We start from the raw sequence: 21,370 nt of genomic DNA on the forward strand, positions 1-21,370 counted from the left end.
TACCTCTCAGATGATCTAACTCCAGTTAGCTGCAGTGCATATGACTGACTGATTACACCCTTCCTGAAAGGTATACTTAACAACAACAAAAAAAGCTCCTTTGCCCAAATTAATATCAATAGTAAAAACTACAATGTAAGAGAGAGTTCTTAGCAGAAAGACCTTTCAAATTCTCCTTGCCTACTCGGAGCCATTCCCTGCCCATTCCTCACTGCACACAAATCCCTCTCACAATGCTCCAGGCTAACTTCAACAACTTGATACCTTCCTTCACAAAATAAACATCCCAGGAAAACAACTAATGTTTACAACACACTTTGGTTTACAAAAAAACATGTTTACACAGGATCTCATTTGATGCTCATTAGACTACAGAATACATAAAAGCAAGTATCTATTGTAATCTCTTGGACATGAGGTCACTTGGACTCGGTTAAGTACCTTCTCAAGATCACACAGGTGAATAGTAAGTTGCTGAACAGGGGCTATAACTCAGACCTCCTGATTCTCAATCCTAAGTAATGTCCAAACATTTCATCAAACCAAACACCCCATTCCTAATCTGGTAGCAGATTATTTTACAAAAGCTAGGCAAATAGTTGATCCAACTGAACAGAACTGAAGCTATCCAGAGTTAAGGTTCACAGAATGTGGTTAACCCATGATGGGTAATATGACAGGTAATTTTATTTTTTTGAGATTTTTTTTTAATTTTTAAATTATTATTATTATACTTTAAGTTCTAGGGTACATGTGCATAACGTGCAGGTTTGTTACATATGTATACTTGTGCCACGTTGGTGTGCTGCACCCATCAACTCGTCAGCACCCATCAACTCGTCATTTACATCAGGTATAACTCCCAATGCAATCCCTCCCCCCTCCCCCCTCCCCATGATAGGCCCCAGTGTGTGATGTTCCCCTTCCCGAGTCCAAGTGATCTCATTGTTCAGTTCCCACCTATGAGTGAGAACATGCAGTGTTTGGTTTTCTGTTCTTGCGATACTTTGCTGAGAATGATGGTTTCCAGCTGCATCCATGTCCCTACAAAGGACACAAACTCATCCTTTTTTATGGCTGCATAGTATTCCATGGTGTATATGTGCCACATTTTCTTAATCCAGTCTGTCACTGATGGACATTTGGGTTGATTCCAAGTCTTTGCTATTGTGAATAGTGCCGCAATAAACATACGTGTGCATGTGTCTTGATAGCGGCATGATTTATAATGCTTTGGGTATATACCCAGTAATGGGATGGCTGGGTCATATGGTACTTCTAGTTCTAGATCCTTGAGGAATCGCCATACTGTTTTCCATAATGGTTGAACTAGTTTACAATCCCACCAACAGTGTAAAAGTGTTCCTATTTCCCCACATCCTCTCCAGCACCTGTTGTTTCCTGACTTTTCAATGATTGCCATTCTAACTGGTGTGAGATGGTATCTCATTGTGGTTTTGATTTGCATTTCTCTGATGGCCAGTGATGATGAGTATTTTTTCATGTGTCTGTTGGCTGTATGAATGTCTTCTTTTGAGAAATGTCTGTTCATATCCTTTGCCCACTTTTTGATGGGGTTGTTTGTTTTTTTCTTGTAAATTTGTTTGAGTTCTTTGTAGGTTCTGGATATTAGCCCTTTGTCAGATGAGTAGATTGCAAACATTTTCTCCCATTCTGTAGGTTGCCTGTTCACTCTGATGGTAATTTCTTTTGCTGTGCAGAAGCTCTTTAGTTTAATTAGATCCCATTTGTATGACAGGTAATTTTAAATAGAGATTTCAAAACAGAAAGAACAGACTCATATGGGGCTGAAGAACTCAGCTAGCACAGCAGGAAAGAGCAAAGACAGGAGACTATTCAGCTAATTTTACTACCTTCTACACCTCACCAACCCAAGTTTGTGACAAAAAGGGCAGAATCATGGTGCTATAATCAAGTCTGAATTTGAATAAATTAATTTGAATCCCTAGCTCTCTCATATTTTGGCCGAGAAAAAGAAGACCAAAGTAAGGCTAAGCACAGAAAATCTGAAGAACTCATCCATGATAATGTGATTTAATCTCCTGATTCTCCTCTACTCTCTCCAGAGGAAGCATGGCTGGGACTTGCCAACCCTTGGTCAAAGTGTAAGGTTAAAAAAAAAAAAATACCAGAAGGCTGAATAATTGGAAAGAGACTTTAAAATTAGTCACACGAAAGAAAGTATTTGGATGGCAGCAAACAGAAATGAAGAGTACATTACCCCAGGACCAATCACCCAAATAGAATGGTCCTTAGACCAAAAGTTTGAGAACCACACAATATACAAATTAACAAGTAATACAAATTAAATAGTAAATGTGTTTTACTGTGAAGAGTAGACTAACAAATAGGATAGAAATCACAACCTTAAACCTGCTAAACATTACATCAACATTTATTATTAATAGCCTGCTTTTTGATTCAAAGGAGTACCTATCCCCATTTGGCCTCCTCTCGAAAGAGGATCAGGTTGTACCAGGACAAATAAAAAAAAAGAGCTTTCATAGAAGTCTTACCAACACGATATTTTAGCTCAATGATCGTTTCACCTTCTCTGGTTAATTCTGTTACTTCACAAGTGTAGTTTCCTGTGTGTGAGACAGCATCACTCTTATCCATCTTCAAAGAGGCATCTCCTTTTAGTAATTGTGAGACTTCAATTTTTGCACTACTAAAGTTAGCGGGGGCAGTGGACTTGTTTAGAGCTCCATCAAACGTGTAAATATCTCTTCCTTTAAATTTCCACTTTACATATACTTCGGTAGTGTTTTGTGCCTCCATATTAGTAACAAAGCATGGAATGATGACAGTGTCATTACAGAACGTGAATTCTACAGATTTTGTTTTATTAAATAGTAGCTGAGCTGATCCTGGAAAGGAAAAAGAAAAATATTTCATTAGTTATAGAAGTCTGTACTGTAAGATCTTAAGTTACAAATCCTTAGGATAAACAGCAACATTTCCATTGTTCACTTAAGTAAACAGTATAGCAATGAAGAAGACCTATTAGGTGAAACACGGAAACAAATTATATTTTAATATTAACTTGCACAGCTGGAAGGCATCATTATGACTTTTCTTTATTCATTCTCAATAATACAAAGTATACATTACATGCATCTTGGGAATAAATTCAGCAACTATGTTAGAACATGCAGGTGTAGTATCTGGCTTGCAAAGCTTTGAAGTAATCATTACTGCCTACTGATATATGTAGAAAAACATTGTACTTATCAAGGTAAAATTTTGAACAGAAAATCAAACCAAATATTTTATTCAGTTTCAACTTCAATACACTGCTAAATAGAACTTGCTGAACTGATATGAAATTTATCTTTACCCTTATGCTGCATTTCCAAAAAAAGTGGCAGGTTCTACTGTACTTTAATATACAAAGTAAATAGAATGAATCAAATCATATCTTTCCACTAGGATGGAAAATCCTAAAATACTAATGAGGAAAAAAACCCAATATCTGTGGCTACTTTCCCATTGCAAAATATAGGCAGCAATAGACATTTTGTATGGGAGTCCTGAATGACATTTTTCCACCCCTACATTTCATTGACACTACAGAACAACAATCTCCAAATGTGTATTACAGGTATTCTTCTCCCAAGAAACCACAAAACAGTGAAAAAGCTAAGTAAGATACAGGCTGAAACCAAGAGCAGTTACTGCTAACAAGCATCCTTTCAACACTTCTCAATAGGATAAACTACCAGTTGTTGCCTTATAGAAGAGGGACTGGGTAAATAAATGTAATCACTCATTGTTCAACTAAAACGTACAAGAATGTGTAGGAATTATAGTTTTCTTCCATATTCTTCAGTCACTCAGCAATTCTTTTATCTAAGTAGCTACTTGGCCTTCCCCTCAAAATATAAACAAAAACAAAACACAAATTACTAACAAATATAAATAAAACATCAACTTTGTTAATAGTTCACAATTAGGATTTCCTTCTACATAAACTGGAATAAAAATCAGAGGCATAGAATGTTTCTATTGTAAGAACACAATGTTTATTCAGTAAATACCCCATGAATTGAATGCAAGGATGCATAGTGGAATATGTACTGGATAATGTTCAAAACACCTGAGTAAAAATTCTATTTCTACCTCTTTTTAATATGCTGCCTTAAGCAACTCACTTTTCTATGCCTTGATTTACTCTCTAAAATAGGCGGATCTCTTAAATAGGAGGATCAAAAACAAACACTGGGCTACTTCACAGAACTGTGTTGAGCATTAACATGGAAAATACAGCAGCAAGTACTCTCTAAACAATACTATGCTGTAAAAATGTAGGGCGATACTATAAAAACTAGATAATCTGGCATTTTAATGTAATGATATGGACCTTCTTTGACTAGTCCAAATGGTTATATTTCTGGGAAACTGCAGTCTGAACCTACATTGTGGGCATCCACAGCTCACCTCTTCCCAGTTTTCTACATTTCTAGCTGCCCAAGTATGAGGAAGCCCAAGGCAAAACCTGGACTTCTGTTGCATTCTTTAAAACTTTGGAATTGTGAATTCTTTCCCCTGAGAGAGAAACACTGAGGGAGAGAGAACGTAGTATACAAGAGAAGAAAAAGGGGGTGAAGATGTTCAAATTACAAAGGAAGGCAAGTATCAGAAAATATGGTCAAGATTTTGAAAGGGATACAAAGATTACTGGGTATTCTTTCAGCGAAGTGCTGGGCAATGTCTAACAGACCCTGTGGAATTACCTGACTCTATAGAAGCCTGCGTCTTTCACTGACTTTGACTGGGCTGTTTTACAGTTTCATAAGTTGTAGAAAACTGAAGGTAATTCAAATGGATTGGTGTCCCTAGAGATAAAAATAAATCGTGTTCTGCAATTGATTTCCACCTGGTGGAAGAGAGGACTCCAAAAGATTACATTTTACTGCCCTGAGGATATTGACCAATTTTGCATTTATTAGCAAATTCACTTAGGCATTCTTGATTGCCTATAAAAGTGTCTGTTTTTCCAATTTTCTTTTAAAAGGGTTTTGCCTTCTTGCTGGTTTGCTTGTTAATTAATGAGTAAAATAAAATCTTTGACATATTTTCATTTTATATTTGCATGAATCATGGTTTGACTTTTTAGAGATTATTCTTAAAAAAAAAAAGAGGTACAAATGAACTCAGTCATCCTATGAAACTTTTTGCAAAGGCTTTAATTAAGTAAGTAAGAAGTAGTTGGTGAACAATCCACAATTTCATAAATGTTTAGAGAATGAATTTTCAAAGGAATACAGAAAGCAATAATTGCACTGCATTATGTTATAATAAAAACATTTTATAGCTGAAGCAATTTAAGTAGAATAAATGCTATTAGTAAAAATAACAGTAAAATTGACCTGGATAAACCATAATTTGAATAACCTTTGCACTAGTAATTAATAAATAAGGGCAGGCCAAAAATATCACTCTAGCTGTTAACTACAACTTCAATCTCTATACTAAGATGCATTAAAAAACTATTAAGCAGTAAAATTGTCTGATTTGGGGTTTCTTCCTTTTGCCTACTGCCTTCTCATAAAACAGCAAAGTGAAGAAACTATTTAAAATGTAGAGAGCAAATAAAGAAACACAGATAATTAACATGAATAAGAAAACTCTGAATAAACAAAATAATGCTTATAGCAGTCTAAATCAGATAGAAGTAGACAAATGTAACCAAGAGTAATGCCAGAGTTATAGATAAATTAGCAAATAAAATGGGAAAATAATTTTATATCAAATGCCAAAAGTATTAGACTTGAAACCTTCACTGGAACTGTACAAGTACTGGTGAATATAGACTATCAGCCCAAACCATCTCAGATCACAGTCTAGAAAACAGCTTTTTAGTGGCAGAGAAGACTCAATCCATGGTGGTCACAGCACACAAGTTCAGGTTAGAAATTTTAAAAATGCAACCAACATTTGTCGAGAATTACCTGTGATGAAATATTGTGACAGGATGTGGGGATACAGCAATGAAAAAATATAGTTATTATCTTTTACGAGCTTACAATTCTCATACGGGCGATGATAAGTACTTTATATAATACAAGGTTACAAGTGTTATCTTCTCTGTATGGATAACATCCTTATGGATGGGCAGAAGAGTAATCGGTCTTACAGATTTCTAAGAAAATTTGTGTTGCTACTAGGCAAAAACAGAAGAATGTCATAGTCCCTGCTCCTCCAGGCCTTCAATCTTTATCCTTTTACATGTTTCATGTGAATGTTCTCTTCTTTTTAACAACTCTTAAATTACTCCCTTTTGCCCTTTATCCCACACTCTCCAACAGTCCTGTCTCCCTACTTCTTAATACAAACTGAATCCTTCAGAGGAGAATCCTGAAGCTTCCAATACTCCTTCCCTATAAACTTACCTGCAACCCCAACTATCCACACTGTTTTTGTTTTTTTTTTTTTTTGCTTCCTTTTCAGAAATGAATCCCATCACCTGAGAGCTAGTTTCCATTTCTGCTCCATACCCATCAGTCTCCTCAAGGACTTCCCTTAGTTGATTATCAGCCTCCCACATCCCCCATTCCATTTACAAGGTGTTTTGTGTGTGTCTTTAAAAATTGCTCAAATATTCGCCAACTTAAAAAAAAAATCCCTCATACTTGCCTCTCTCTTCCCAAATTAACAATCTAAAGCATTTCCTCACTTCCAATTCAATCCTTAAATCTGTTACCGGCCTCCACCCATTCACCCCTATTTCTTTACTACTACAGCTCTTGCCAAAGTCACCATCAATCCCTTGTGAAAAATCAAATATGCATGGTTCACTTTCTGTCTTGTCTTTTCCACAGTTCTTGAGCCAGTGGGTGGTTTCTTTCTTGCTCTTCTCTCTTGGCCTCCATGGTATCTCCTGATTATGAATTTCCTCCTGCTTGGTCCATCCCATGCTAGTTTGCTTTCTTTGTTGAAATCTATTCCTTGACTCACACTAAATGTTAGTGTCCCTAAGGGCTTCCGATTCAGCACCCTCTGCCCCCCAGTATTTTCCCTGACTCCCATGGTTTTCTTCACCTGCAAACTTTTAAATAAAAAACTTAATCATGCACTGCCTTTCTTCTAAACTGCAGATGTTGGACAGCCAACTGTCTGCTGCGCACTTCCACTTGGATATAATACAGTTACTTCAAAGTCAGTATGTCCAAAAACTTATGTACCCCCTCAGCCTAAATCACTTTGCTAAAGCATTTTCTATCATCTACCAGTGAACCGGACCTGGACCTAAGAATCACGTTAGATTCCTCCCTCTCCTTAGCCATGGAGAATTCTTAGTAGGTTCAACCTAATTAATAATTCCTAAATCCAATGTCTGTTGAATGAATGAATTAGACACTCATCCTCTCCCTCGAACTATTGCCATACCCTCCTAACCAGCTCCCTGCCTCCATCCTCAAGGTTTCTCCATCCTGGCCCTGACGTATTTTCTACAGTTCCCAAAATAACTGTTCTAAATGCAAATGTGCACTCCTTTGCCTAAGATACTTTAACAACACCCTCAACCCTTTTCAGGCTAAATTCTAAGTACATTAGCATGGAATACAAACGAGGTCCTTCAAGATCCTTTCCAGCCCCACCTCCTGTACTCCCTCATTTCCACACTAAGCTCCAATCATAATGACCTTACTGCAATTCCATGACTATGCAAATGCACTCTCACCCCCATGCCTTAGCACATACTGTTCCTCAAACCTAAATAGCCTCTTAACTATTATACACTATTACCCCACTGAGTACATAGGGTGTATAATAGTTAAGAGCACACATTTAGGGGTCAGACCCTGGTTTAAGGCTCAGCTCATGCACTTCTTAGCTGTATAACCTTAGGTAAGTTACTTACCTCTGCCTCTCAGTTTCCTCATCTATAAAATGTGAATACTGGTGGTATATACCTCATAGAGATATTGTTAAGATTTAATAAGATAATGAACATGTTCTTGTACCACCTTTCACATATACAGCAAGTATTCAATAAATGGCAGCTACAGCTGCTAACTTTTGCTCTTCTTACAAAGGCGCAGTTGAGTTGTTCAGTCTTGTTTCCCTTCCCTACCATTACTCAAATGTATTCTTCCCCTCCTTATTGCTCCCACTGCCTTGTGTTCAAATGTTGTCACTGTACCTACTACTGTATAATTACTATTTTACTTAACTGATATCTCCAGGCTCAGAAAGTAAGACATTGTCTTCATTTGGTATCCCAAGAATCTAACACAGGGTCCAGAAAGTAGGATTCAGTACATTCCTTGTGAATGTAAAAAGTTTAAAGTACAAATTCCATAGAAGAAAAATCTAAAAATCATGTGGGAGAAGATATACTTTTCTTCCATATTTCAAGAGAACCTGCCACTGCTTCTCACTTGTATAGACTTGATTATGAAATCATGAAGCTGCATATTTTCATGGAAAATCTCAAGTCACTTGTATGGTTGGATAGAAAAGTTCCTTAAAAATCACAAGAATGTGTCTTCCTAGAGGGTGAATGATCTTCCTAGAGGGTGATGTTTAAACTGGGTCTTAAAGGATGAATAACAATGTTATGGGAAAGAAGGGGCTTTCTAGGCAGAGTAACGTGTACAGCCAGAAAGTGAAGAACTGAAAGCAGAGAATTATTTAGGTGAGCTCTAGGAAATGAGGTTGGAAAAGATGATTAAGAAAAATTCTAAAGGGCTTCCTTGAATGTCATGCTGAGTTTAGATTTGATAACATAAACAACTTGTAAACCACTCAGATTTAATTTCATTAAAAAAAAAAAATAACATTGACAGCAGTGTAAAGGAAGGACTGAGGGCAGCAAGGGAAAAGAGAAAGGGAGATCCATTAAGAGACTATTGCAATAGTCCAGGTAAAGAACAACTGGAGAGAAGACCTAAAACTTACAGTAATCAACAGAAGTTAGTTGTGGAAAGCAGGTGAGATAAAGAGGGGAAAATTGAAATTGTTAACCAAAATGGTATGCATAGCTAGTTGAATGGTAGGTTAATTATAGAGAAAAGAGGCTTAAATATTTGTGGGGAATATCTTTCCATCTGTTAATGGACTACTGAGATCTGAGGTACACTATGTTTGAGAAGTGAAAGAGAAAGAAGATGGCTTTATCAAGCACTTAAAATATATTAAGTGGCAGTGATTCTTTTACAATAAATTTGGCAGTGCAAGAAAGTAGAGAAGGCAACAACTGACAACATGGAAGCGGGGACAAGGGCAAGGACATTTTGGTTCTTGAGGTTTTTTGTTTTACTTTTTAATATGGGGTAAATTTGATCACGTGTGCAAGCTAAGGGGAAGGAGTCAATGGAGAGGGATGGATCTAAGACGCAAGACTGAAGAATTAAGCTGACTGAGCAGGTCTCCAAGATGGTATAAGTGAAAAGATGGTAGACAGGTTGTCCTTTCCTTGGAAAGATGAGTAGGTTTTCTTCTGAAGCTGGATGAGGGAAGAGAATGAGATGAAGGTTATCTAAGACGTTATAGATCAGTTTAGTAATGGTGGGAGGGAAGCTGAGGGAGTCCAAACCACACACCACTATTTTTTGCGGTAGAGTAGGAAGTTAATTATCTGCTGGGAATGGATGTTCAGGAATAGGGTAAGAAGTCTCAGCAGCCTCTAAGGTAAAGAAGCAAAGATCACCAGTAAAGATACATGCCAGAAAGGAATTCTACCTACTTTTGCCCTTAGAACTAGCGTATGGCTTGAATAACTGGAGTCTCTAACTAAATTGGGTTATGTACAGAAAGGATGAAGGCAGATCTCTCCTCAATGAATGCTAAAATAAAGGTCTGGGGGTAGAGTGGAGTGTCCACAAGTTGTACTTAGTTCTGACCCAAAGCAATCCCCCTAATGAATTTAAAAGTAGCCTTGGCTGGGTGCAGTGGCTCACGCCTGTAATCCCAGCACTTTGGGAGGCCCAGGCGGGTGGATCACGAGGTCAGGAGATCGAGACCACGGCGAAACCCCGTCTCTACTAAAAATACAAAAAATTAGCCGGGCATGGTGGCGGGCGCCTGTAGTCCCAGCTACTTGGGGGAGGCTGAGTCAAGAGAATGGCGTGAACCCGGGAGGCGGAGCTTGCAGTGAGCCAAGATTGAGCCACTGCACTCCAGCCTGGGCGACAGAGCAAGACTCTGTCTCAAAAAAAAAAAAAAAAAAAAGGTGGCCTTATAAGAATGGAAGAGGCCAACTTAGAATTACAAGGGGCAGGGCAGTTTAAAGTCAATAACATTCAGAATTATGGCCTTATCAAGCACCTAAGTACCATCAGGGGATAAAAACAAGATATCCCTATGGTCTATATACTACATCTTAAGTCATTAAGAGACATACTGTCTGAAATTTGTCTATATGCCAAACAGGGCTTTGCAAACTGCTTGGTGCATAGCATAGGCCCACACTTGCTTGAAATGGAAAAAGTGGTTTTGACAGACCTTGAACTTGCCAAACCCCTTGGCTTTACCTTTTAACCTACAGGTGTGATATATATTCAAATATGCACATTAATTCTCCTAATCTGAATCTCAAACCATAAGACTGACCAGATTCTGACTCTTATGCAACTGCTCCATGGATTTGGAATGAAATATTCAGAGGTGGGTATAGCTTGATTTCTGTTTCAACACTGTATAATCATGAAGAGGAAAACCCCAGATTCTATTGTCTTAGTCTAGATATATCAGAATCAAATTTCCTGGGTGCTCTGTATTTTCTACTTCAGTACTACAATGAGTTTAACAAAACTGATCCTACACTATTATTGTTGCTCTTTTTATCACAGAAGAATTATCTACACCAGTATACAAAGTGAAAGTAACTTCATGATAACCCAAGACAATATTATTAAAATCAGACTGAGATATAAGATATGAAAATAGAAATGTTTATCTTGTATAAAAAGGTAGGCAGAAACCTAAAAGACAGGGAAAGTGATTGAAAATTATGTCACAAAAAGAACATTACTATATTAAAAACAATGCCTATATACTAGCTATAGCTGAATTCGTGTTATGAAATGTAAATCTAGTTTTGCTAACATGCGTGATTATTTTGGATTTAGAATATGCAACAATTTGGGGGAAAGTCATCTATCTCTCATCTTTAGAACCTGGCCTTTCAAATCTCCATGAACAACTCAGTGGCAAAGATAAAACATCTGCCAAAACACAGATGACAGCATGAGCAAGTGTCCTAATGGTAGGCATTTAGTGTAATGCTTTAAAAAACACTGCCTCTAGACTGCTGGGGCGGCCCCATAAATACGTACTTTTAAATAGGCGTTTACTTCCTTAAAATGGCAACTTGTATTTAAAAATAATATATTCTTTAAGAGAAAACATTTTTATTTAAACAAGCCGAATTACTACTAGACTTAGACAATGGAAAAAAATTTTATTTAATCATATGTGCCCTGATTTAAAAAAAAAAAAAAAAAAAAAAAAAACTCATTTTGTACAAAGAGAAATCATTCAACCACTAAAAAGACAGTTCACAACACCATCATTATTTATTTAAGGTTTTATTTGCTAGCTAATAAATACCACTGAAACCATGTACTTTTAAACAAAGTATAATTGGACATGAGTGGGGGCAGAGTGGAACGCAACATAGTAATTCATTCCACATCTCGCAAACCATTAAGGTGCCTTGCAGTTTGCCTGTAATTGCATGAAATGAGTATCTGAGATAACTTCTTTCACCACAAAGGCCACTAACACTGTAGAGGGTGCCAGGAAAGGTCCCTGATTCCTGGGGCTTAATTAATGAAACTGAAAACAAAATCAAACTTCAATAGAAATGAATGTACAGATCCATGACTTTCTCACTCATTTAGATTCTAAAGTCAGTCTCTCAAACCCTTGGTTTGCTGAGACATCTTTCTTCATACATGTCCCTTTCGAAGCTATATATTAAACACATACAAAAACATATTTTATAACAAATACTATCACTTCCTGTTTTACAGTCCACACTTAAATCAATTGCATAATGCCTGTATTTTGCGGGTTTTTTTCAGGTTAATATTAACTAAGTACAATAAAATACTATAAATTCTGAATTCTATGACTCTAGGGATTCGAACACATTAAAATTGTGTGTAAACGAATGCTAATTACATGATATTAACTATTACTAAAGAAGGCCTAACATAAATCCTATCACTCAAAGTACCATTCCAACAGTTCTAATCTACTTGATTTAAATCTAACCTACCTGTTTTAAAAATAGTATACGGTTTATACTTTTTACTATTTAGGCAATTTGAATAAGTGATACTGTATCACTTCATATCTGGATCAAAATGAAAGCGTTCTGAAATTATTATGCGATTATACAACACATCTCTGAAAGCAGTTTTGGCAATAATGATAGTAAAGGCAACAAGCATACTAAACGTGATGGCAGGAAACACTAACATCAACCATTTAGATAACGGAGATGTTGATTCAAGTGGTCAGCAGAGACTTAAGGGCATCTTGGAAATAGCTAAAGTCACAAGCCTTTAGGAATGGCACACTGAGGCTAATAATCAGTTTAAAATTGAATTAATTTAGCATTCCAGGATAAATGTAACAACTGCTGTTACTGGTACTCAAGCTGAATTCTGAATCTTACAAAAGTTCACAAAAGGCTCTATAGATGTGAAGTGTGACAGGCACTCACTGTAGAGCTACGAATGTTTCTATTCCTCGCTCAGTTTTTACAGACGAAGCACACGTTTTACAAAAGCGAAATGGATTCCAAAAGCTCGGGGGGGGGGGTGGCGGGGGGGAGGTTCTTTGGCGTCAAAAGACACCAAATCCCATTCTGTTGCACATGTTTTGACTGGAGGTTACTGTCTTCCTATTTCAGGCGAAATCCAGATTACTTTTAAAACGGTTCCCCCAAATAAAGTGGGAAAAACTTCAACGTACAATTTAGAATGTATGCAAGTGGCTGATGGGGCGTGGGGGTCACGAGAAAGAAAGAGTTTCCAGCAAGCTTATTTTTAGGATTAAAAACTACAGCAAAAATTACACGGCCGGAAGATTCTTCTGATTGAACGCTGAGTTGAAAATGAAACTTAATTGTGTCCTTTACGTCCTCTTCGCTCCTATGTTCATGTGGGAGGCAAACGGCAGAAACCCCTTCTCACCGACTTCGCCAAAATGCGCACTTCCATCGCAAGAGGCCCGGGCCCTCCCACTCCCTCCCTCAACCCCAAATGCGTCTAAGCACTGAGAAGGGAGAGGGGTGCGAAAGAAGGGGATCCCTGGCAGCTGCAGCCCCTCGCCTCCGATCGCGCCCTTTCTTTCTAGTTAATTTTTGCGCGAGGTGCGCGGTTTAGAGTCTTCCTCTGCGTGTGCATTTGGAGATGGAGAACCGGGTGGAGGAGATGAGCCCCGCTCTCACCCAGGGGGAAGACGACGACCAGGGAAAGGAAGGGAGGAAGAAAGGGGGCGCCCGATTCCCCGCGGGGCCCTCCCACGTCTGCACTTCGGGCGCTCGGGGCCCGAGCGTTCTGCGACCCGGCCACCCTCTTTTCAGGGCGCCGCCGGGCTGGCTGGGGCGCAGCCCACACACCCGCGGGGGCGAAGCGACAGCAGCCGCAGGGCTGGGAGCGAGGAGCCACTCACCGCAGCACGCCGAGCCCAGCAACAGCGCCGCTACCAGGGGCCACATCTCTGCGCCCGCCGCGGGGTCGCCGCCGCCGCCGCAGGTGTCTGGAGCAGCAGCCGCCGCCGCCGTTACAGGCAGGACCGACCGCCGCCGCCCGTCACAGGCAGGACCCACTGCCCAGGCTGCCCGGCCGCGCGCACGCGCGCTCCCACCGCTTCCCGCCCGCTCCCCCGCCTGCTCCCCGCCCGCGAGAGCCGCGCACGCGCACTCGGCCCCGCCCCGCAATCGCGGCTGTTGACGCGGCGCCCTCCCCAGTCGCAGGCTCCAGACCCGGGGCCCGCCTGCCCGCTCCACGAAGACCAGATGCCTGCTCTAGGGCGGTGGCACGCGCCGCGCTTCCGGGTCACGTCCTGTCGCACCCGCCCGCCCCTGGGGTCCGCGTGCTCTCCCGCCGCAGGAGGCTGAACCCTGTGTTCCCACGCTCGCCGTGGACCTCCTTGCACCCGTCCCTCTCCGCGGGTCTGTTCCTGCCTTTCGCGCGGCGCTGGGCCCCACTGTCCTCTCTCTCTACTTTTTCCCTCTTTGCTTTCACTCCCACCCTCGCGCTTCAGGGGCCCGGCCCCGCCCGCCCCGCCGCAGCCCTAGTCTCTCCCTGGACCCGACGTCCGGCTGCGCGCGTGGACCCGGACGCCTTCTAGGCTTTCACCAGCACCCACTTCCACCGAACGCGGCCGTCTGGTCCCGAAGCGCACTCGGCGTGGGGGTGTCTCGCTGCTTCCAGCGCGTCCCTGAGCCCGAGGCCGCCACGCCCAGGGCAGGGCGGCGGCCCGGTCCTTGCCCGCAGGGAGCTTCCACTCGCTCCTGGCGGGCTCTGCGTTCCGCTCGTCCACTCGCTCTGCTGTTTCCTATGCGGTTCTCTTCCCTCTTTCTCACTTGGTTCTTTAGTGTTTTCATCCTCTGATCAGGGTTAATCAAACAAATTCCATTCACGGTGGTAAACATTGTTACCTGCGAACACCGCCACCACCGGGACTAGCGAGTATTGTCGCAAACAGGCATTAGCAGTGTATCCAACACATCCCCACCAGCAAGGTTATTCAGCTTGGTTTGTGACTGCCCCGTGTGCAGCCCTCTGCGCTGCGCTTGGGTTTAACATGCTTGAAAAATGGGTTCGAAATGTGGCCGCAAGCCACAATAGGGACAAGGCTTCCGAATTTATCGCTGAATCACACCGGCCACATCATTCATCCTGAAGCAAAAATACTTTTAACAGTATTTTTACTTTTGAAGATACTTTTAACAGTTGTTCTAACTGATGTACTCTCATCAAAAAGTCAGGCTCTGGTGGCTGCTGTAATGGGGTGCCCATCCTGTCCACCTCCTTGATTGTTTTTCTCCTACCTGCTGGGAAAGAAAGCAATTTCCCACCACAATACCCCACTTCTACAAATCCTCTACACAGTGCGGCTCCTCCCAAGCACCCCATTGCCACAGAAATAAAACCCAGCATATGAAAGTGGCACTGTCTATGATACTCTGTGCCAGTGTATTGTGTACTATCGAGCTTCTTCCTGTAATTGTTTTTTTGTGTGAACCTCTTCCCCACAGCATTATCAATTCTTTTAAATCCGAGAGCATTTCAAGTATTCCCTCCTCCAAGACTTTCCATTGAGCTCGGCAAACAGAAGGGGTTTAATAAATGTGTTGATGCAACTTGAGGCAAGCTTTGCTCTAGTGAAATTTGATTGCTTTTTTTAATGATTAAAAAATAAAGAAAAACAATTGTCTGGCAGACATCTCACTAAAACAATGGTTAATAATTATGGTGGTAATGATTTGAATGGCAGCCTTGACACCCCGAGGCAACCAAAGGGACTCATCGATTCTCCTCCAACTGCTGCTTATGTGGATACAAAAGAATCATCCACCAGACTTTGAGCATTAGGGACATTGTGTATCACAGAGCAGCTGGTTGGCTAAATAAGGCTGTCAGCTGTCCCTGATATCAACCAACCCCCCTAAAGCTGAAGAGTGGCTAGAAAGGACTGTCCCCAACCTTCAGAGGTAGAGATCGGGTGATGTTCTGTTTTACACTGGGAGCTACTGAGCTATATGTTTAATGTATTTTTGTGCAGAAAACGGAATGAGAGGCCACCTGGGTGACCACTGCTGCTCTTGGGAATCTAGCTGGGGTATGTTTTGGTGATGAGGCAAGAGCAGGCCTCTCTCAGGAGAGACAGTCCAAAGAAGCCTGCCTAGGTTTGATTATCCTCTCCCTGAGATAACCTTAAGCTCTTTTCAGTATTTAATCATTTTAAAGGTTTCCCTTTTAACTTTTCGAAGCATTTTAATTTGGATGATGAGCTCATCTGTATGTAAGGAGTTTCTTGGGTGGAGAGGGAGAGAATAATACATATTAGAATGTTTTGAACACAGGAAGTACACATTAGCTATATCACCTAAGTTAATCTTCATAACAACCTCAGAAAGCATAAATGTTATGATATCCCTTTTTGAGACGAGGAAACAAAGGGAAAGAGGCATGGTGAGCGCTTTGCCCACAGTTATACGTGACACTGCTCTCTCTCTTGTCTCTCTCCCTTGTTCTCATGTTCATCCTTTTTTCTTTTGACCCTGTAATATCAAAGTTGTTGCAGTTTCCCCTTTACAGATAAAAAAAACGTACAAAAATCACTCTTGTCATCTTTATAGATAAGGAAAGTGAGGCTTGGTCACACGCTCAGGGTGGACTGAAGTCTCCCTGACTTTACGGCCAGCGAAAAAATTCACAAACTTCCTCTCTCAATGCATAAAAATTTCCCTTTCCCTCATTTCTGTCTCAAGGATACATCAGGCCGGGCGCGGTGGCTCAAGCCTGTAATCCCAGCACTTTGGGAGGCCGAGATGGGCGGATCACGAGGTCAGGAGATGGAGACCATCCTGGCTAACCCGGTGAAACCCCGTCTCTACTAAAAAAAAAAAAATACAAAAAACTAGCCGGGCGAGGTGGCGGGCGCCTGTAGTCCCAGCTACTCGGGAGGCTGAGGCAGGAGAATGGCGTGAACCCGGGAGGCGGAGCTTGCAGTGAGCTGAGATCAGGCCACTGCACTCTAGCCCGGGTGACAGAGCAAGACTCCGTCTCAAAAAAAAAAAAAAAAAAAAAAGGATACATCTACTTTTATCTTCCTCCCCACACAACATCAAGATCCTACCACATAGTAGGTATGGATATGATAGTATCTTTAAACGTTTACGTAGATACAATTGTATCCTTATTGTAACTTTTCATTCAGCAAATGTTTTGCCCCATACTGGTGTGTCATGCAACGACATGAGACAGTGCTGTCTCCTGGTACCCCCAGGGGTTAGCTTAGAACTGTATGTGCCTACCTACTCATATTCTGTGTTTTGTGTAGGGCCAGATGCATCTTTCAACATAAGGGAACATAACAGCAAAGGATCCCACAGTAAATCAGGGTCCAAGATAATACCAGTATAAGTTAACTGCTCTTCTCTGTGTTTTAGTCTCACTTTGGTGCATATCAGTTACCGTCTTTTATTGAAATTATCTGTTTATATAGTTGTCTTCCTGTTCAGTAGCCTGGCACATAGTATGTACTCAACAAATGGTTGTTAAAAGAATAAATAGAATGAAGAAATGAATGACTGAATGAGTAAATAAAGCTCTCAGGGTCAGGAACCGTATCTTCCATCAGTGTCTGACAAAGCACCCAGCATTAAAGGGTGTTGTGTAAACATATGTGAATGAAACTATTGAACTAACCTTGGAGCTGACCTGACATATTAGAGGTTCTTAGCGTCATTAAGTTCCTATTTTTTTAAAATTTATTTATTATTATTATACTTTAAGTTGTAGGGTACATGTGCATAACGTGCAGGTTTGTTACATATGTATACTTGTGCCATGTTGGTGTGCTGCACCCATCAACTCGGAGTTCCTATTTTTGACTTATCAGTCATCAGCTAGTTGTAGTTTCTGAGTATTATCTCTTTCTTCTTAGTGTCTCTGAATATGTGCTTTCTTTTGTAATTAAGATTCTTCACTTGGTAATAATTCTGGCCAATGGAATGCATACTAACATCTGTTGCATGGCCAGGCAACACTAGCAACACTGGATTATTCCATGCCTGGACTATGCAACTTTCAGGCTTTTGTGCTTCAATTACACTGTTTGCTCTGCTTCTCATAATTCTCCCTCATGTTTTCTTCTCTGTTCCTCAACTCAAAGAATTCCAACTCATTCTTCAAGGCCAAGATCAAATATCACTTCCTCAAAGAAGCCTTTCTCAACCCTACTTTTTTCTTTGCCATGATTCTCTATCATTTCATAGTTCTAGTTATCTCTCCCATGATGCTTTGTTCATACACTAACAAAATGTGTCAGTAGATATTTGTTTCTATGTAATAGTTTCCTCTTCTATCACGTTAGCTTGGAGAAAATGAAATTTGTCCTGAGTATATTTCCATGTCTGTATTAGGGTTCTCTAGAGGGACAGAACTAATAGGATAGAGAGATAGGTGGATTGGCTCATGTGATTAAAGAGGCTGAGACATTCCTCGATAGACCATCTGTAAGCCTGGAGACCCAGGAATGCCAGTAGCATGGTTGTCCAAACTGGAGGGCCTCAGAACCAGAGGAAGCCCTTTGTGCACCTCTCATTCTGAGGCTGAAGACCTAAGAAGCCAGGAGGCCACTGGTGCAAGTCTCAGAGTTCAAAGGCTGGAGAACCTAGAGTTCCGATGGCCAATGACAGGATAAGAAGAGTGTCTTAGCTCCAGTAGAAAGAGCAAGAGAGCCTTTCCTCTGCTTTTTACTCTATCCACACCCCCAGCTGATTAGATGGTGCCCACCCATGTGGAAGGAGGATCTCCCCAACTCAGTCCACTAACTCACATGCCAATATCCTCTGGAAATAACCTCATAGACACACCCAGAAATAATGGTTTAACACCTATCTCTTAATCCAGTCAAGTTAATATCTAAAATTAACCATCACAATCTCCAAAGTCAAACATAGTGCCTGGTTGGAGACCTACATGTGTTGAATCAATCAAGAAAACTCACAGTGTGGTGTGTAGTATACAGAGTTACTTTAATCTAGGTCTGAGTTATAGCTCAAGCCACTTACTACCTGTTAACCTTGGACACATTATTTAACCTTTCTGAACCCTTGTTTTCTCATTTGTAAAGCAAGGATGATAAAAATAATATAAATTAACTTTTGAACATGGCTTGAGAATTTAATGAGTTAACACCTTTACAGTTATGTAGAGCAGTGCCCGAGGCACAGTAGGCACACAATAAATATTAGCCCTTATTTTAATAATCATCTTATGTCGTGAGATTGGTCTCCAAGAAGGGCAGTGAAAATATTATCAAAAGAATCACCAATTGCTGCTCAGGAGCATTGAAGGAGCACTTTGAGTTGGAAAAGTGTCAGCAATTTTCATTGAAGCTAGATGCGCATGTCTATGCCTAGTGGGTAGCCCTTAATTTGCTTTTTCTTCACATTTCTTGGCGATTCAATGCTGAGGGACCCATGTCTCTGATACCTGGCTCAGAGCCCAGTCTCCTAGGATGCTATTTCAACTTGACCCAGCTATAAAAGCATAGGAGCCCCAGTCATCAAATAAAGCAGCAGAGCAACAAAGGTCTGTGCTGTCTGGTCAAGGGTTAGATTTGGATGGTTAGGGAGCTGGAAGATATTGGTATGGGATTGTGGGGTTGGAGAGATGGATTTGGCTTAGGAGAACGGAAGGAAGGCTCCAGCAGCAGGAAATCATTTTCTTGCTAGCCTGTGTTTCAGTTAGGGGCAAATATTAGAAGCAGGAACTGCCTCAAGGTAGGAGATAATAGGACTGAGGGTTTTAGGTAAGGGATATCCTGCTACAGAGATGATAATGTGATCTGGTATGTGTTTTTCTCTGCATGTCAAATGAATAACAAGGATTCATTTGCTTTTGCCACAAGATGCACAACATTCTCTACTCCTCCCTCTGCGGTTGCTGCTGGAGGCCACTCATGTAGGGCACCCATATTCATGACAGCTTGAAAGCACCAGAGAATGCCAGCTTCTATGTTACATTGTAAAATCGCAGCAGGCTTATTTCTTTGAGAGCATGTACTGTTTTGAGTCCTGAGAAGACCCCTTTGTATCTTGCCTACCTCTCCTCTTTGAGAGCCTGTAACATACGTGCAGTGGGCATAGACCATGCACCAAGACTGCGCTGTGCTAGTGGATTTACTTTCAATTGCTAGTATAACAAATTACTACAAATTTAGGGGCTTAAAACAGCACCCATTTATTATCTCACAGTTCTGTAGGTCAGAAGTCCAGTAGGCTCAGCTGGTTTCTCTGTTTCAAGTCTCACAAGACTGACATCAAGGCATTCGCTGAGCCGCTTTCCCTTCCGGAGGCTCTAGGGGAGAGTCCATTTCCAGGTTAATCCAGGTAGTGGGCAGAAATCACTGTCTGTAGGATTGAGGTCTGTTTCCTTGCTGGTTGCCATCTGGGCATCTCCCTTGGTATTTAGAGGCCTCTTTTGAGTCATTGTAGGTAGTCTCTGCACACCCAGAGCTAGGAATGGCATATTAAATTCTTCTCACCCTGGATTTCTTCTGTCTCTGCTTCTTGTGCTGCGTCTCTATGACAAACTCTTCTGCCTTCCACTTCTGCTTTTAAGTGCTCAAGTGATTAGATGGGGCCCCCTTGATAATCCACAATAATCTTCCTATTTTAAGGTCTGTAATCTCAATCATATCCACATTGTCTCTTTTGCCATGTAAAGTAACGTATTCACAAGTTCCCAGAGATTAGGGCTTGGAAATCTTTGGGGGACATTATTCTGCCTAATGAATTTAGGGGCTTAAAACAGCATAGGTAGGTTCTTTTCATATTTTTCTCCCATAATCCACATAACAGCCTTGTAAAGGAAGCATTGTTATACCCACGATACACGTATAGTAGCTGAGGTTCAGAGAGGTTCCTATTACAGCTGATAAACGGGGAAGCCAGAGTTTGAATCTTGCTTCAGAACTCACACTTCTTCCTCTGTCAGAGAGGGAGGGGTGGAAGCAAAGCCATCGTTTGACCTGCCACTCTCATTGCATTTCCCACGATTGTTTCACTAGAGCTGCTTCTCAATTTAGCAAGGTCATCACTGTGTCCACCAAAGATTTCTAAGGCTCCTCCTGGGTGCATGGTATGTGTGTCTGCTGGGTCTCAGCAGAAAACAGATGGCATGCTCAAATGAAGTTATTGAGAAGAGATTAATAAAAGGACTGTTTACAAGGCTGTGAGTGGGGCAATGGGAAACCAACCAGGAATGACAGAGCACGTTGGCTAACAACAGCTGTTGCACCCCGCGCCTAGAGGAGCATGGGGAAGAAACAAGTTACTAGAACCCCGAGAGAAAGGAGAAACTGAAGGAGGAGCTGCCTGGCTGGAGCTGTGGCCTTCCATAGTGGAACACCGCTACAACCAGCCTGGCAGGGAAGTAGGTGGCAAACTAGATGACTTCACTCTCCTCACTCCCTCTGAACTCCCACTATTGGCAAATCTTAACCAGGAGCCAGAGGAAAGGGGAGTCTGTTTATGCAGTTCTTGAATTTTAACTTTCCAGGCTCAGAGCAGAGTATAGAAAGGTAGAGGGTGGATCTGAGAGAGACTATCCAGCACTGTGAGACTGTCCTTCCCTGTGCCGTTGAA

The 21,370-nt window shown here is 41.2% G+C and overlaps 1 protein-coding gene across 7 annotated transcripts in view; it reads right to left on the reverse strand.

Annotated features, from left to right (window-relative positions):
• CD47 (CD47 molecule) overlaps positions 1-13,904 on the reverse strand; it is a 44,749-nt gene extending 30,845 nt beyond the window's left edge. For all 7 annotated transcript variants that reach the window (XR_001899558.3, XR_001899557.3, XR_001899556.3 and 4 more), the window contains exons 1-2: positions 13,657-13,904; positions 2,538-2,891 (exon numbers count right to left, since the gene is read on the reverse strand). Coding sequence is in view for 4 of the 7 variants with exons in the window: in XM_017955109.3 (XP_017810598.1) it covers positions 2,538-2,891; positions 13,657-13,702 (400 nt within the window). In the remaining 3 variants the exon portion in view is untranslated. The remainder of the gene's footprint in view (positions 1-2,537; positions 2,892-13,656) is intronic.
• Positions 13,905-21,370: the final 7,466 nt, after the last annotated feature.

This window comes from Papio anubis, chromosome 2 (genome assembly GCF_008728515.1).
Source record: "Papio anubis isolate 15944 chromosome 2, Panubis1.0, whole genome shotgun sequence".
Lineage (NCBI taxonomy): Eukaryota > Metazoa > Chordata > Mammalia > Primates > Cercopithecidae > Papio > Papio anubis.